General features: G+C 41.6%; 1 protein-coding gene across 2 annotated transcripts in view; it reads left to right on the top strand.

Annotated features, from left to right (window-relative positions):
• LOC135396638 (ribosomal protein S6 kinase alpha-5-like) overlaps positions 1-18,605 on the top strand; it is a 75,204-nt gene that overhangs the window by 40,971 nt on the left and 15,628 nt on the right. For both annotated transcript variants that reach the window (XM_064627714.1, XM_064627715.1), the window contains exons 2-8: positions 4,328-4,396; positions 10,903-11,121; positions 11,557-11,672; positions 13,190-13,300; positions 16,678-16,865; positions 16,994-17,144; positions 17,510-17,671. In XM_064627714.1, coding sequence (XP_064483784.1) covers positions 4,328-4,396; positions 10,903-11,121; positions 11,557-11,672; positions 13,190-13,300; positions 16,678-16,865; positions 16,994-17,144; positions 17,510-17,671 — 1,016 coding nt within the window. The remainder of the gene's footprint in view (positions 1-4,327; positions 4,397-10,902; positions 11,122-11,556; positions 11,673-13,189; positions 13,301-16,677; positions 16,866-16,993; positions 17,145-17,509; positions 17,672-18,605) is intronic.

Here is an 18,605-nt window from a genome sequence, read left to right on the forward strand (position 1 = left end):
GGGAGACACAGCATTAGTCGAAAGCGATTGATCCGGCGATAGCTAACCTCCAGATTTCTTTTTTCCTGTCTTTTGTTTCGATGGCTGCTTCCGTGCAAGGACAAGGTCTTTATATGCATTGGGCCTTTCCGTCTGTTGCATTGTAGTGATTGAATTTTACTTTCGTTTTCTTTTTTCTTCGTTTTACCTCTCGGAGGATATCGTTGGAGTGCAGCGTTGGAAACAAGGTGTCGCCATCTGCAGATTGCCCCATGTCCGTGAAGACTCTGTAATTGAACAAGGAGGTGCAAAATTAGAGAGTTTTAGTGCCTCGCTCGCTATCGCCTTTGCGCACGTAACGGATAGCGTGGTGGGTCTGCGCAATGCGTGATGCTCTTTATGTCTTGCGGGTGCGCAGAACCACCAACGCCATCTCTTACGTACGCAAAGGGGATAGCGTACGACGCACTAAAACTCAGTAATATGTAAAAGTTACGATAAGTTCTGACTTTTTTTTTTCTTTGTTGCATATTGGAAACAAAATTATAGTCCAGGACGCGGGTGCGTACCATAGTTGGTCATCTGCCACGCACCGAGAAGCATGAATCCTGCCGCGAACAGCAGAAGGGAATGAATAAAATTAAAATGCGGTTGGCGATCGCGGTTCCAGCTCGCGCCACACATCGGGGATAGACGGAATTATATTGCACAGTCTGCGTTCGCAGACGACGGGACTTTTTTTTTTTTTTTTTTTTACGGCTTTATCGCCTTTCGGGCGTTATTAGTTTTCCGAACTCTGTTCGCCTGTATACAAACGATTCCCGTATTCTTTCGTCTGCCCGTACAGCTAGCACAAAATTTGACCGTGGATCAAGGACTCATTTTAGCGCACTCGCCATATTGATTTCAGTCTGGTACTCTGAGAGCTTTCTTCTTGCGCAATCTTTTTGCTGGCAGCGTTGAAGAAAGCGTCTAGCCAGATCCGTCTGAGTCCCCTAGCAAGAGTGACGTTCACACATTAATTAGCTATGGAGCTCCTGTGAATGTTCCGTTTGAAAGTGACGATTATATAGCGTGGGGAAAATGCATATTGTCTTTCGACAACTAATTAACAAGTTGAACGCTTGCTTGCAACGGAAATATTTAACGAATTCAAGCCATGGATAAATGGTGCTACGCGGTTGCGCATGCTCTATTTTTAGAAAATTGCCCGTGTAACCGATTTTCCTATGTGGCTCCGCACACGTAACTCTTGTTGGGAGGCGGAAGTCATTTTGGTGCCCCTTTCACAGCGCGCGCATTGACGCGTGGAGGCATGCAGCCAATGAGCACGGTGAGTAAGAAATAAAACGCGAACGCAGGGCAGTCACTTGGCGGCTTGGCGGGTCACTCGGACCAGATGGTTTAATAGATGTAGATGTCAGGCAACTTCTTGGCATTTCTGTTCTTCCATTAAAACCAACAGTGTCTTTGGGAGCTGTTGGTTTTACATGCAAATGTATATGTTTTTGTGGCTATGCCTTTGCATGTAGAGGTTGTAAAACGACGTTTGAGCCTATTAAAAAAAAATTGAGACAAGCTTGAAGTGCATATATATAAATGCATATTCAGCACATAGACGCATATTTGGAGTTTTTGCTGCATATTTCCTGGGGTATCAGCCATGCCGCTATGATCATGAGGAAATAATGCGAGAAATATCGAACAAAATTTTCTAAAACATGCATTTTCACCTCGCCCACAGAAAGCTGCCAGCCGAGTCAACTGTGTGCAAAAACGATCTGCCAGTCTTGTATCAAAGAGCAGTAGATGAAATACGGCTGTCTTTTGGGAGGAGTCGAATGTGGGCAGCTGCAGACAGACGTTTGCAGCCGCTACGTAGCTCATCTAGTTGTTGGGAAATTGGATGCCAATGGATGCTGCAGACACTACCTACTGCGTGCTGTATGCTTGAAAAGACTAACCACGCCACAGTTGCAAGGGTCGTAAACGATGGTCTGAAGCTAATCTGGCCAGATGAAGGCTGTGTGAACTTTATAGGCTGTTCTATACAGACACTGCTTCATATATGGTGAAAGTAGCTGACTTCTTGAAGGTGTCCTATCCAAACTTGGTACATGTGACATGCCTGGCTTGTGGTTTGAACTGTGTTGCTAAGGAAGTGCGGGACTCGTACCCGCTTCTGAGCAAAAATGATATCTTCGGTAAGGATAGTTTTTCTGAAGGCACATCTCGAGAGAGATTTATAGAGCAGAAATGCTGGAGGTTCCGTTACCCCCTGAGCCTATTGTTACGAGATTGGGTACATCGTTGGTAACTGTTGATTTCTGTGGGACTCATTTTGATGGCCTCAAGCACGTCGTGAACATTCTGAAGATAATACCGCCATTAAGGAAGCGCAAGCACTCTTCAAAGAGCCGGGGCTTGCTATTGAGGTGCGGCTTGTGCAAGCACAGTTTCTCGTTCTGGCCAACTGCATTAGAAAGCTTGAAGCGTCCGAAGCCCTGCTTTGTCACTCCCCGGATGTTGTGAAGAATTCTGGCAAAGAGCTATCAAGAATTGCTATACCAATTGGTGCAAAAGTGTATGACAAATTTGGAATGGTGCTTAAAAGGACCCTTGGGTTCTACGTCTTAAAAGTAGTTGGAGATGTCCTTGCAGAAGTGGCGGCACATTACCGGAGAGCGTGCCTGCAGCTCCGCATTACAAGTATGCTCCAGTGACAACATGTGATGTAGAGCGCTCCTTTTCAAGTTACAAGAACATTTTAACTGAAAGGCGGCATAATTTTACGCTTAAGAACATTGAACGTTACATAGTTTTGCACATTTTTTTTTCAATCAGGAGAGCAAGTAAAAATTGAGCGTCAATTAACATGCCCATCGTGGCAGGTATTTCCTTCTAAGGAGGAACTCTGTGTCCATTGTACTAGTCCTGCAAAACCCTATATGTATACAAGTTTTTTGTTCATATTCTATTTCATACCTGCGGTAATAAACAGATTACATGGCAGATGCAAGTTTTTTAGCTCTGATGCGTGACATCGCTCCACATACAGCTCGAACGCAACCCGATTAATGCATATTTTCTACTGCATATTTTGGTGAGCTTTAGTGCATAATTGCATGTATATTTCGTTTATTTTTAGCGCATATAAATCCGGAGTCTAATAATTATATCAGGTCTTATTTACCTTTACGGTTGAATGCCCGAGCACGTCAGTTTCCATTCTCAGATCTTATGCCTTTTGTGCATATTTTGTTTGTTGTCTTTTTGTGACAAGGTATCTCCAACAAAGTGAATGTAATGTGAACTACCGTGACAAACATTGAGGTCAGGCACTCAAGAAATATTGACCATAAAAAAAAAAAAATAATAATAATAAAAGACAAAGCAAGAAACACTATTTTTCCTGTGTTGGTCTCGATTTAAATGGGTATCTACCATGTTAAAGCAATCGTTCTCCACCTATTACACGTATGCTTTATACATTTATACCTTACTTACCAGTAGTGTAGCCAGAAAAATATTTTGGGAGGGGCTCTGTGGGGACTTCACATGGGGGAGGAGGATATCACCCTCGTTTCCCTCTCCTAAGTGTACTACCTTTGGCATTACTATGCTGGTTCCATTTTGCTGGGGTATAAACCTCTGAAACCCCCCTGGCTATGCCACTGTTACTTACTTTATACTTATTAAAGTTGTAGTTGTGCTTGTATGATAGAGGTGAACATGTTGGCCAAAGTGTGTTACAAACCATAACAGCTAACATATCTGCATATGAAGTGGCATAGTAGCTTTTAGTACAATGACCTTCCGATGTTTATTTGAATTTTGACCTCATGCACAAGTTAGTTGATGCACACATAATTTATTTATTTATTTTTATTATGCTCTTTATTACAGTTGTATTTTTTACAATAATTTTGCAACTTAGTTGCTGTGCAGTTGCTGTGTTGCTTTCTGAACATTGAGAGAGTTTTTGAAACTATTTGTTAGCAGATAAGGAAGTTGTCTAGCTTCATGTTGTTTCTGATTCTAATTATAAAGGTGTGTTGTCAAACTATCGAAGTTAGCAAATCCAGCCTTCCCAGAATTTAGTATATATGATTACACTATGACACTAGAAAATCTTCTGATGTTTGTTTGTGTTTGAGACTCATGCACAACTTAACTAATAAGTTAATAATTCAATTTCATTATACACTGTCTTGAGATTGTTGCTGATGTTTTTTTTTCTTACAAATTTTTTAGGTGTTTTTTGCATATTTAGTAAGCTTTTTTTATTTGTTGGTTAGCAGGTTGTCTTGCTTCTTGTTGTTTCTGATCCCAGCTATTCTTCTTTCAGTGAATTTTGGTGGTCATGGCAAGGTGGACATGTCGAACTTCGACCTCTTACGGGTGCTTGGCACTGGTGGTAAGCAGCACCTTGTCCTTTGGCACAGATGTTTCTACACATATAGCGCTATCAAATTGCTCTATAATGCAAGAAATTTACCTGCAGTGTGACAAAACAATGTTGAGAATCGTACAGACCTTTACTTTCGAAAATACTTTTGTAATAGTGCGCCATCGTTTTTCCCATATGGCAATCTTGCTCAGCAGCGATGTTAGTAATCTAGCTCTAGGCTCATCTTTCCTGTCCCCGAAGTACTGTATTGCCTCCTGGATATCTGTCCGTTTCAAAGTTTGGCCCTAAAATGAGGGATACAATGTCCATCCGTGCATCAGAAAAATGTGTCATACTTAGTGGTAAATAAGTAAATCGCCTTTGTTTTGCTTTCTGACAGTCTGGCACCGAATGCTCTACATTTATGTTTTGTTGACTTGTTCTGACCTGGGTGACACTGGGTGACCGAGTTTCCATGGGGGAGGGTATATGTTTTTTTTTAATTCCGTGTTAATGCCGCGAAGCAACTATGGCTATGAGCAGCGTACAGACGTGGACAGATGGAGAGAGGACAGCAGGAAGGAGTGGGAGACGGGTGTAGTATGCGTCCTGGGCCGACTTCGTCTGGAAAGTCTTAGGAAAACCAGGGAAAACATCAGATAGCACAGCCGGTGGTAGGATTTGAACCCACCACCTCCTAGTCTTCAGCACGACCTTGGCTACCACTAACGAGAGGGACGCCTCAAGCGGGAGGTTATATGCCTGCGGGTACATGTTTATGGGTATGTGTATTGGTAGCCATGCTGTGTTGAGCAATGTCAAAAATTTCTGGGGGCGGGGGGGGGGGGGGAATCTCCTTGACTGTGCTTATAAACCGGTCAAAAAGGGTTAGAGTTCTTCAAGGTTTTTCCGTGAAATGGGCGTTTATTCTCCGGAAATCGAGGGCTCATAAACTGAGAGGAAAAAAAACGAGGAGGTTTATGGTCTCGGGGAGGCATCGTTCCTAAAGCGAGGGAATTTGTAAATCCAGGGTTGACTGTACGTGAATTTGTTTCAGTGACAGAACAATATCGACCTTGTGTACTAGTCACAGCTAGGGCATAATGAATGATGATTTTCACAGCTCAGCACAAAGCTGGACACACAAAGCAGAACAGCATAATACTGTATCTAAAAAAATCTGCTCTATCTGCTGTATCGGCTCTAGTCAGCGTACATTACTTTTCCTGCTGCTACAGTCATGGAACTGCAATAATTATCACCAGCTGGTTCACCCCAACAATATTTCATTCACTCTCGGTCACTTCACTGCCACACGTTGTGGTTGTACACTTCTGGCATGACAGACACAGCTGACCGGTGTGGACATGCCAATAAATGTTAATGCACGTTAATATGTGGACATGCTATTAAATGAGCCACTTTCTTTTGCACTACCTGTTAAGACCATACTCTAAGGGCATGGTATTCTAAATAATTATGGGCTCCCTCATGAGTGAGAACAGTCGCAGTGTGAGGTAGATTGGTAAAAGGAACAAACAACTTCAAGATGGACTGAAGAAATGGGACAATCACTGCACTAACAACTTACATGGCCCACACAGACATGGTACACACACATGGTACACACACACATGAGAAGAAAGGCTCGGTGATTTGTAAGATGTTGGCAAAGTAGGAGGACACATTTGTGTTTTGAACTTCGTCTGTTGAGATAAAATATGTTATCTGGTAGTCCTGCGATTGTCCTGTCATTTCTTCTGTCTATGTTCTTTTTGATGCTCTCTGTCCCTTGTATCACTCAAGTGCTACAGCTACCAGGCATTATTCGTACCAAGCTCAAAAATTGTTGCAAAAATTCTTACATGCTTGCAAATTGTAGAGTATTTTAGAGTGAACAATGCGAGATTTTTCAAGTTTTACAGAATTTGAAGAACAAAGCTATTCAGTACAAAGTTGGATATCTGCAGAGAATTAGCTAGATTAAGAAGCAGATACTGTGTCATGGTGTGAGGAGTACCGAAGATAGTGCATATGTTATCAAGCTGCAAACAATTTACATAGAAATAAATGACCCTTTCCAGAAATCTATCTACAAGCCTTTTAGTTACACCCAAACTCAACTTTGATGCATACCTAAATACCATTGGTACCTCGCTATTTTCTTAGAAACATCGATAATGTGTCCCACATATATATTTTTTATGTATCTCCACTTTTGTGGTTGCCTATTACTGGCAGAGAAGGCTTGGCATTAAAAGCAATGGAATCAGATCCTCAACCTACAACACAACCCACATCAGATAAGGTCGCTTGCTCCTCGTCCAGGAAGTGACCTACATCACGGCTCCACTGCTCACTCTGAAAGTTGCTGGTGTACAGAGTGAAACTTGTTTCGTTGAAGTTGTAGGTATTGTAATAGGGGACCAGACTGCACTGTGGACCACAATATGTGCTGCGCATGTCACTTTTGACCCACACTTTGATTGTGAGCTCAGCTGACGAGTGAAAGTGGGGCTCCCATTTGAGGAAAGCGGGTGAAGGTTGGAGAGTGGGAAAAAACGTGCCACATCAAGGCAGTGTCAGGGCAAAAGCTGTTCTTCCCCGCTGGAATTTTCCTGCAGGAACTGGCTGGTGGAAACTTCCTTCGGTGGTTCTGTGAGGTTATTTAGGAAAAGATTTTGCCTTGTCGTTCACGTAAACAAGCAAGGGGAAAGTGGCCACTCATACGCATATCCTCTTTATCCTTGGGTGCAAAGAACAAAACTGCTTATAGTTCTTCAGCTGCATTATCTCTGCATGTTGTACATGCAGTCAGTTTTTTGCTTGGGGGGGGGGGGGGGAACAGCTCTTAGCGCAAGTCGTGTTGCTTGATTAGTGAACACAAATTTTTTTTTGGTGGAGGTGGGGAAGTAACCCTAAAGCAATTAATATAGTAGACAGAACCAGCAGATTACCAAGCATAAATGCTCAGACAGGACATGATGTTCGAAAATAATGCTCGTGCAAATCTTTTGTCAGTTTTCTATCTTCTAGAAAATAAACCACATTCCCACCTCTCTTCCTTTGTTACATATGCTTCTGGTCAAATGGAACACTGTGAATATTACAATCTGTTTTCTTAGAAATAAATGAAATTTTGGGGAGTGCACTGAACGTACCACAGAATTATGTTTCTCCCCTATATGAGATAAACACACGTGAGCATGATGCTGCAATTTGTGCATGAAATATTTAGCAATGTTGAATGCACACTGCGGGCATCCAGAATGGATACACTTTGTTAAGTCAAAAGGGACAGTAATAGTTGCGCACATTGCTTTTGTTGTGCTTCTTTATTCATACATGGATATTAGATAATCATTTTGATTTTTTGTGTGCAAAAGTGACTACGACTATGATACATGACATGTTTAATTTGTATTAGAGATATTTAACTTTCACACGACCTTACAAAAAGTATTGTGAGCTGGGGACATACAACCAACATCACACCAAAGGAACACATTGCTGTGCAAAACTACAGCAAAAAGAGCCTTATGGAGGGTGGTTAGCTCAGTTTTACTTGGATCCTTATGGGACATGAGAAAGCATGCCCTCGAAGCATAGAAGCAAGTGTGTGAGCAGTTTGACTTGACTGAACCTTGTTCCTGGGAAACTAGATAAGATCGTGATCACATAGATATGAATAGAACTTCCTTTTCATTTCAAGGATGATTGTAACTAGTGATGTTCTTGAATTGGCCAACGAGCTTATCGAGGTGAAATTACTATATATAAGTGATAATTTCTGCAGTACCGTTTTTATTGTGTCATAACGTCTTGCGATAGGAGCCAGAGAAACCGTTATTAATTGGACATTGCTTCACCTTACATGTTTCTATTTTTGTGAAGGCATGCCATTAAAATAATTGTAGAAAGTGCCATTCTCAAAACAAAACTATGGAATTTGAAGTTTTCTGTGAACAAGTGAATATTGATAGTATATATGAATTAAATAACATTTGCATTAAAAAGTCAGTATGTCACAATCTTTCACGTTGAAGATGCCAAGCAGCACATGTTAAAATGACCGACTGCTGTCTTGTGAGGACGTTGAGTAAATAATTTTGATGGATGCAAGCAACCTTGCTTTGGTTCATGCTTCATATGCTACATGCCGGTATATGTACATATGTTTGTATGTGACCATGTTGTACGAGAGTGGTTCCATAAGTTTCCGGCCCAAGGTAGAAAATGCGGCCGAATTTGAAAATCCGATTAAGGACGCGTGGCGCCATCTGTTGGAGGGCCGGAGCACCACCCTCAACCCTCTCCGTGCTTTTGTCGGTTGGAGAGCGGCATTTCAAACAGCCAGGGTGCACTCTTCAGTTAAAATGAAAAAAATCAAGTACCACGCTGTTATAAAATTCTTGACAAAAGGGGGACTTTCGCCTGAAGAAATTAAAGTGCAACTGGACAATGTGTACAGGGAAGCCTCTCCGTCGTACACAGTGGTAAAAGACTGGGCTAAGCAGTTTCGACTGGGGCGAGTCCATTGAAGATGATTCACGCGATGGTCGTCCAGTGGAAGTGGTGACACAAGAAAATTTGTCTCTTGTCGAGGAGGAAGTGCTGAGCGACAGGCGTCTGAAGGTGAATGAAATCTCGGAAAGGCTGGGGCTTTCCAAAACACCGTTTTTCGCATCATCGGCGAGGGCCTTCACATGAAAAAGGTCAGTGCGAGATGGGTGCCATGACTTCTCTCGTCAGTTCAAAAGCAACAACGCATCGTCTGTGCCAAAGAGTTTTTGGAGCTCTGTCAAGAGAATGAAGAAGAAATATTGAAGTCAATTGTCAAATGGGATGAGACTATGGTGCTCTACTATGATCCCCTTTCGAAAAAAGAGTTGATGGAATGGCGCAAACCAGGAGAAGCACCCCCAAGAAAAGCCAAGTTCACACAATCCACAAAGAAGATCATGGCAACAATATTTTGGGATTGTCACGGGATCCTCCTCATCGACTTCAAAGAGAGGAACACCACAGTGAATGCGACTTATTATGCTTCACTCCTGCACCGACTGCGAGACGCCATCAAGGAAAAGAGGCGCGGCAGGTTGAGTCGAGGTGTCCGGTTGCTCCAGGACAATGTCCCTGTCCACACGGCTTCTGTTGCCAAGGCTGCACTGAAGGAGTGCGGCTTCGAAGAAATCCACCACCCACCCTACAGTCCAGACTTGAGTGACTACTTCCTGTTCTCAAACTTGAAGAGGGATCTCAGAGGACGGAGATTTCAAAACTATAGTGACGTGCAAGAGGCAGTTTTCCAGCATTTTGCGGACAAAACTTCGGACTATTTTTTCATGGGTATAAGAATGCTGGTTGAAAGGTGTCAAAACTGCATCGAAGTTAAGGGTGACTATGTCGAAAAGTGATGCATTTGTTTCATCTCTATGACTATTAAAAAGTTGGCCAGAAACTTATGGAACCACCCTCGTAAGCAGCTCCTAAATTGTAAACCATGACAACGTTTGAGCAGTTCACCTACTTTTTGCTGTAATTTACTACTAAACACTGTCTAGCCTCCAAACTTGTTCCCCATAATGTGAAGAGTGAAAGAAATAATGAATTCTTCCAGAGTTATCACTTGTGCAGGCAACAGAGTCCCAGAATGTCTTGACTTGCATTTTAAAACCAATTGCAGATTGCAGGTTTGGTTAATGTAGGTAAAATTAAAGGCACACACAAAAAGAAAAGTCCAAAGTGTTACCCAGAACTTTGACCTGCACAAAAAGCTTGCTGGTATGCGATACACATACTAATTTTCGGTGTATAACACACACTCATGTATAACACATACCTGTTAATTTTCTCACTCGAGGAAAAATGTTTTGGTGTATAACATGCACTCATGTATAACATGCACCTTTTACAGGTTGCTCGTGTCACATACAACATTACTGTTACATACTTAGAAACTCAATAATCGAAGCAGAAAACACACCACATACACTTTGGCTTCTTCTCCAGCAGTGGTCATCATGACTGGCAGCAATACACCCAGCTCCATGTACCATGACACCCTATTGTTCATGATCTATGTTATGTTCTGTCGGGGCGCAGCCTTACAGTGTAAAATCACTCTCAGAATTCAAGGATTAAGGTCAACTGCACGCACTTGGGAACACCGGTGTCATCACCCTGCGTGTTAACAAGGTCACTGATGGTCCTATAAGGCAATGTAACGACGTATAGCACATACTCATAGATAACGTGCACAGCCTATTTTTTCAACTTTTCTCGTGTATAGCGCATGTGTTATACACCGAAAATTATGATAATGATAAATTATTTGTTAGTTCTTTAACTTTGCTACCTATTTTTTATGACATGTGTTTATGGTAGATCTTTTCATCTTTAGGAGCATGAGAAAGACCTTGAGTGTGTTTTCATCATCATGTGCTGTGCCTTTGTCAGTTCTCACACACTCTTGTGTATCAGAAAGATTACTGTTGGTTTAAAGGAGAAAGTTATGTTCCACCTTTTTACAGCCTATGGAAAAGTTTTCCTGGTTCGTAAAAGCGGTGGTCAGGACCATGGCAAGCTCTATGCCATGAAAGTACTCAAGAAGGCATCCATTGTTCAGAAGCAGAAGACACTGGAGCACACACGCACAGAACGACAGGTGCTGGAAGCTATTCGCCAATCCCCATTTCTGGTCACTCTGCATTATGCCTTCCAGACGGATGCCAAGCTGCATCTTATCCTTGGTATGTTCCAAAGCACTAGTGCTGCCACAGGTTATTTTTGTATATGTTTAGGCAGCTCACCTACCCTCAAGGGATTACATAAAACATCTTGAGGAAGGCGCTCGGATTTATATAAATGCATTGTAATGGAATATTTATGTAATAAGTTTCCTATGTTTTTGGTAACACACACATGCTACAATCTGAGTTGCATAGAAATGTTGGGGAACCTGCGCACTGTTTCGTTTTTAGTGTGAGTGCTACTTATTTGTCAGCAGACACTACAAATTTTCTGAAGAACACGCTTGAAATTTTCTCAAATGTAAAATAGTGAAAAGTCATATACCCCTCATCACTCAGATTTTTTATCATACATAATTGTGTTATGGCTCAACAGAGCTGATAAGTGGAACTCCCGTGGAAGTTTCTTCACACGTTCCGTGTCCTCTTTCACAGACTATGTGAGCGGCGGAGAGCTGTTCACGCACTTGTACCAAAAGGACCACTTCACTGAACCAGAAGTTAGAATATACATTGGGGAAATTATTCTAGCACTGGAGCACTTGCACAAGGTAACTATGATGGTTTTGTCCAAATTTTTTAGCTGTCTAAAGATTAGGCTGTTTAAAGATATAAGTTGACAATCATACAAGCATGATTTTGTACAGCATATACGTGCTTTTTAAGTAAGTGGCAGGTCACAATAGTCAAAGTCTGGTATGGGTAATATCCCTTGTATGTTATGTCAAAGAACAGCTGTCTTGCTGATCAGTAACAGAAATAGTACAAAAATAAAAACTAGCTTCTAGTTCTACCTTACTGGGAAAGGAATGTACGGGAGAAGCACCATGCATTGTCTACGAGAATATCTTCCAATATCTTATTCTCTAGAAGGCACCATTGCCATGAAGGTCGCAATAGAAAGGCCAGGAAAGAAAGTTACATTGGTAACCTACCTTGAAAATGGGTTGCTAACAATACCCCATATTCTACCATCCATGACTGTGCAGGGCCATAACACATGTGGCCTATCATCTGGTCCTATTGTACTGGCGATTGGACAGGTGGTTGCATTGTTTGAGAGTCTTTTACCATGACGGTGTGCTGCTTGGCATTGTAGTTTTCCCAGCAAACTTTGTAGTGGCACCAGAAAACATGCACTACTACATTGAAATAATTCCGTGTCACTTAATCTTATTTTGGCGGAACCCTCGTTCGGTGAGGCAATTCTTTTTTTCACAGAGATTTCTGTGCAGTCTGCTAAAGTTGAGTTTGTGTAGCATATTACCTCTAGGTTAACTTAATTAAACTTGTACGTGATGTCAACTTAGCAGAAGAACATGCTTTTCCTCACTTGTATGACTGTTCTTCGCTCAGGGTGCTTTGTAAAGAAGGAGTGTATATCCCCAAGCTAATTTTGTCATGTTATGGGGTTAACTCTTGACATTATTTCCAAAGGTGCTGCACTACACACAGGTGATTTAATTTGACATAGCATCACAATGGTTTAATCAAAGTTTGACTTATGAGAAGTGTTTTTTTTTCTGCACCAAAACGCCATGATGCAGTGTTCTGTTGAGAAAGGGGATAAGTCAGGCTAGATAATTTTGCTACTGAGTCGTACATCCTGAAGCAATGTCTTTAGGAGGTACATGAAATGTAGATATGTACTGCTTGCGACACACTTGTCTGAAATCTCTATTACAAAGTACAGCAGCTTGTGTTGGCTTGGGCACCCCTGAAGGAGCTGTGCCATTATTGTGTTTCAGGGTAGGCAGTGTGCCGTACAAGCCTATTAGTCGTAAGGAACAATCTTGCAACACCTCGAGATTTCAGACAGGATAAACTGTGAGCTGTCGATTTCAGACAAGTATGCCACAAGCAGTACATAGATGTGTGCTGTACATGTATGTGAGCCTTACTAAATGTTCAGATGAAGTTCTGGTATAGCTTAAGGTCATGTAAGAGATTCAGTTCGTCCAAAGTTTGGCAGAACACATGCATGATGGTCTGTGATTGTGATCTGACAGCAGGAAACACCTGAGAGCATTTTTGTCATTCTGTCCCATTTCTTCATTTTCTTTCTCAGCTGGGGATCATCTATCGTGACATAAAGCTGGAGAACATTCTACTGGATTCTCAAGGGCACATTGTGTTGACAGATTTTGGCCTCAGCAAGGAGTTCCTTCCTCATGAAAAGGCAAGCAATGACCTACTTTGCTCTCTCGTATGCGGGCCATTTACCTACTTTTATTTGCGCAAGCACAAAACGACATGCATGGTGACTTACGGAGGAAAAGTTTACGGGATGCTAAATGCCCGTTCTTTCTGTTTGTTGTTGTTGCTTTAGAATCTCACTTGTGTACGCTATGTAATGAAAGTACAATGGGTGTGCTTGTGAGACAAATCGAAGAAATGACATACAAAAATTTAACATTGCGATATTGAAGATTGTGGAAGAATGATGAAGTTATTGTCATTCGCCTGTTATGATGGTTTTGTCTGCATCATGTATTGTACTTTCTATGCCTTTTTATATTTTTTGTAATAGGTATCTATTTTCTTGTGCTGCGAAGAGCCCTGTTTTCATTAGTAGACACCCACATCAGTTATCACATCAGTTCAACACAACAGTCAGTCATCAACACAGTCATAGTCAACAGTCATCAACACATCAGTTATCGTCATTTGTCTGTTATGATGGTTTTGTCTGCATCATATGTTGTACTTTCTATGCCTTTTTATATATTTTGTAAGGTATCTATTTTCTCGTGCAGAGTTTTAGTAGACACTAACCGAAAAGCCCCCTTAATCTCACCCTTAACCGTATCAGTATGTGGTGCATACCAGTCAGTGGACATCAGAAGGATTTCATGGCTATCTGGCTGGTGGAGGGAAAAAGGATACTAGAGTGATAGAGTGATGAATTACTTCTGAGGGTACAACCTTCTCCCCCTCTCTCCCCCTGCATTCTCTATTCTGAGGTCCCTGTACTTTCCTATACTTTTTCATATTTTTCTGCAGTACACCACTCATTATCATTAAAATAAGGTATTGTTGTTGCAGTACCAATAATCATCAGTCTCTCTCATGATTGTACTATGCTCAAAAGATGACATTTCTTGCATTCATAGGTGGTGTTCTAATAATTTGTTAAACCTTAATATTTGGAAGACTCTCACTTTCTCCTTCACAGAAAAACGAATTCCATTGTTCACCATTACACACTTGACTCCAATTATATAAGAAGAAATTCCATGTTCATGATCTTCGTATACTCATTGACAGCTCTTTAACATTTCAACCACACATGTCAAGTATAACAAGTTCAGCGATGCGCAAGCTTGGTATCATTGCACACATCACTAAGTGATTTGCTCAACCAATGTGTTTGTTTAGCTTATTCTTCATCTCCATTGATCTCCATTCTGGAATTTGCCACTGTTGCCTGGAACTATATAAGCAAAGCGCTCTCTGATGGTAGTGAACATGTCCAACCCCATTTCATTTCTATTCTTTATGACCGACATATTAGTGTCAGAGTATACTACAATTATGAGCATATCCTGGAGAAACTTGGCTTGCAGACCTTTTCAAACTGTAGAACTTTAAAAGATTGTGTCTTCTTGTACAAACTGGTTCACTCAGTCTTAACTCCCCTGATTTACTACGCTTAATTGATCTGCATGCACCTTCTTGTTCGCTTAGATCTTATCCCATCTTTCATGTCGACCGCATATACAAGCTAAGTTCGATCAGTCGTCTACTAACGTGCTGGAATAAGCTGTTCGACAGTCATGATGTTGACATATTTGCTGATTTTTCTAATGTTACTAATGCCATCAAGTCAATTTTTAATGTATAGTTTATGTAGTCTTCCCTTTAGTTCTTTTGTCTCACGACTGACTTTAACATTTGCTGTTTTGTCTACAGTATTTGATGTGTAACTTCTTTGTATTTATGTGTATTTATGTTTATCTTTGTATTTTTGTATTTATTTATGTTTGGGGCATCTTTTCCCAGACCTTTGGGCTCTTTATGGGTACCTGACCAAAAATACATTATTATTAGTATCATCATTATTTTTTTTAATTATCAGTCATATGGCAAAAAAGAAAAAAAAAATCATTCTGTGCAATAATGACGTAGAGTGAAAACCACCATACCCAAACAATTGTCTGAATTATTTAACTGAGATTGTGTTTTGGTTGTGTTTTGGGCATCGCTGGCACCACTACACATTGTAATAATGTCTTTGGAAAGGATACGTTGACTTACGTGCAGCGCCAAGGCGCGGACAAAGAAGAACGTGATAGGTGGAGTCCCCCTCCTGTGACAGTTCCAGTTCGTGTTCCACGACAGCACTACCCTGTCTAATAGTAAACTCCCTGGTAGCACACTATGTTGCCGAAACGTTGCCCCAATGTTTTCTTCAAACGTTGCATAGACGTCGCTAATGTCCTCTTCAGGCCACGTTCTAGCAACGTTGCTAGAAAATGTTATACAACATTGCGGCAACATGACAACTGCAACATTCCACATAAGGGCAACGTTATGACAACATTTAGGTAATATTGGCAAGAGGTTGGCGGAGGTATTTGTGCGCTATTATTTCTACTTCTTCTTACTTTTCTTTTTTGCGTCGGATCAGAGATTCATACTGACTGCAAGCACTTGCACGCCACCGTTAGCCAACTTGAGCCAACTTGAGCCAACTTGAACATTGCTGAATTGACATTCAGCAATGTTCAAGCAACATGGAAGGTCAACATTTGACGTCCACAGTAACGTTGGTCCACTTTTGATAATGTTGCAGGAACGTTGCGAAATGTTGATAAACGTTGCCCCACATTGGGCAACATTCGCAACATTGCTGCAACGTCGAGGCCACAATATGTGCTACTAGGGCTGCTGCCACAAGAAACCAGGGTCCAATCTGCAGGTGTTGCCTCTTTGCCTTGCAGAGTAAAACACATGAAAGGGAGACATCACTTACATCATTATTGCGAGGACTAATGAAATGAAAGAGGACTAATGAAATGAACTGGTTACTCTCAATGGTATATCATGGGAGTATGTTGCTATACGTTGTGCAGCAGATGCAGTAAAATAGTTTTTTTTTCTCTTTTAATCTGTTGTACAACGTGTTGGTGTGTATCTCAAATAACTGTCTAGTACATAGTAGTATGACGTTGTGTGAGCCCACAACATTATTGTGCGAACATATGAGAACTCAAGTTCCACAAGAAATGCAATTAAATGATGTGTTGTAACAACAACAACAACCTCATTTGAGTAATGATAAGTGGGGTGTTTCTGATGTGTTGTACATTACCTTATTGCACTGGTTTTTCTTGTTTTGATTATCAATGTTGACATTGTTGAACACTGTTGAACATATGATTGTCCCAAATTAGGTGAAGCTTAACATAGCAGCATGTTCTTAATGGACATCATTATGAGGGTAGCAAGCGTGGAATGCACTACATGTGAAGTTTTAGGGAATATTACTTTACCTCCTCTAAATATCCAGAAGTGGATAGTGCTTGGAATGTAAAGAGTGTTTTGTTCAAACAGGAACAGCGCACATACTCTTTTTGTGGCACGATTGAATACATGGCACCTGAGGTGGTACGAGGAGGAAGCACAGGCCATGACTTCAGCGTAGACTGGTGGAGTGTGGGTGTACTGACGTACGAGCTGCTCACGGGGGCCTCTCCATTCACAGTGGAAGGGGAACGCAACAATCAGGCCGAGATCTCAAAGTGAGTTTGCCCCTGTCCTATTGCCAGCCACAAAAACATGATTTCAGCGATTGCGAGAACGTTATAAAATTTTTGTCAATTTTCGTGCACAAAACTTGATTAACTAGACTTTTATGCATGTCCACCAGGAGGATATTGAGAAGCCAACCTCCAATGCCAGAACACATGTCACAAGATGCCAAGGACTTTATTCAGAAGCTATTGGTGAAGGATCCCAGGAAACGTCTTGGTGGTGGCATTGATGATGCGCTTGAACTCAAGAGGCACAGATTCTTTAAGGTACCCTGTCGAAAGTTAAACAAATAGTATTTCCTGTTTTGCAATTCCTTTTTTTTTTTCTATTGCACACATCTGTCCACATATGCACTGTGCTCCTGTAACTTTGTTTTATTCTGTCAGCAGCTATTTTCTGCATGTATTTGTGTCTATCAGATTGCTTAGTGAATATCATATTGTGTAGTCGCATGAAAATATGAGCTTTCTGTCCACTGAATGCCTTTGTATATGCTGTTATAACATATGTTGTGGATTACAAGTATATGTCAGGTAGCTCTTGCCAGTGCACGACTGCAATCCATTGTGGAGATAAGCTATTTTGTATTTTGTATAGCATACAACATTACAGGCAATTATCTGTCTTGCAGAATTTAAACTGGGATGACCTAGCACAGAAAGAGATACCTGCCCCCTTTGTACCTAAGATAAACGGCGAATTGGATGTCAGCAATTTTGCAGAGGAATTCACCTCAATGATTCCTGCCGATTCACCTGCTGTTGTGCCTGCCAACGATGACAAAATATTTAAGGTAACTGCACCTCCCTCACCATTCTTGAGCAGACATCTTTATCCTGCTTAATATATAGAGCCTGAAGTTTTCGGGAAATATTTTTTTTCTAAATTCGGGGACTAAAAATCGGGTAAATAAACATGTGCTCTAAATTCATGCAAATTCAGGTGGAATAAGTTCCAGTATGCTAAATTCAGGGTGATAAATTCAGGCTCAGTTACTCAAACTAACTGAACTAGTTTGGTAAAAATATTGATGTACCGTATTTTCACGCGTATTAGCCGCGGCTTATGCGCGATTTATTTTTTTTGCGGACTTTTTTTTTTTGCTTATCCGTGGGTGCGGCTTATCTGCTGACTATTTTTCCCTGGTACTTTCCCCATACCCCGGGTTAAACGAAAGGGCCGACAGTGCCTCATGTTTTTCAGAACAGGACTGCCCTGCCAGTGCACGAACAATACCGAACAGGGGCAGGTCCACTCCACATTCGAGTGGACTAACCCGTCATTCCACGAAAAACACGCAACAAGGGCACAGTCCGATCTTAGTAGAACACTAGAACTGACCTCCTTTGTTATACATCATGCCGACACCGGAATGTGGACAGGGTTTATGGCCTTCCCTACGGTCTCCTTTGTCGGCAGACCCACAGGAAGGGTTCAATACACCTGACATCGGGATAAAACGTGTTCAGCTAAGCGTCAGTTCTCATTTGAGAGAGCAGCAGCATTCGTGGACACGGGCACGGCAGTTAGAGGTGAGGCATGGCTCCAACGCTGAGGCACAGCCACGACAGCGGCTTCAAACTAAAAGTCGTCGACTTCGCGGACAAGTACGGGAACAGGGCAGCTGGCAGGGAGTACGGCGCTGACGAGCGTTGAGCGTTTCTATTGATTTTGTATGTGCATGACTGGTTTAGCGCACAAAGCAGTCGCGTCGTATTACCCGCGGC

Source organism: Ornithodoros turicata, chromosome 6, assembly GCF_037126465.1.
Source record: "Ornithodoros turicata isolate Travis chromosome 6, ASM3712646v1, whole genome shotgun sequence".
Lineage (NCBI taxonomy): Eukaryota > Metazoa > Arthropoda > Arachnida > Ixodida > Argasidae > Ornithodoros > Ornithodoros turicata.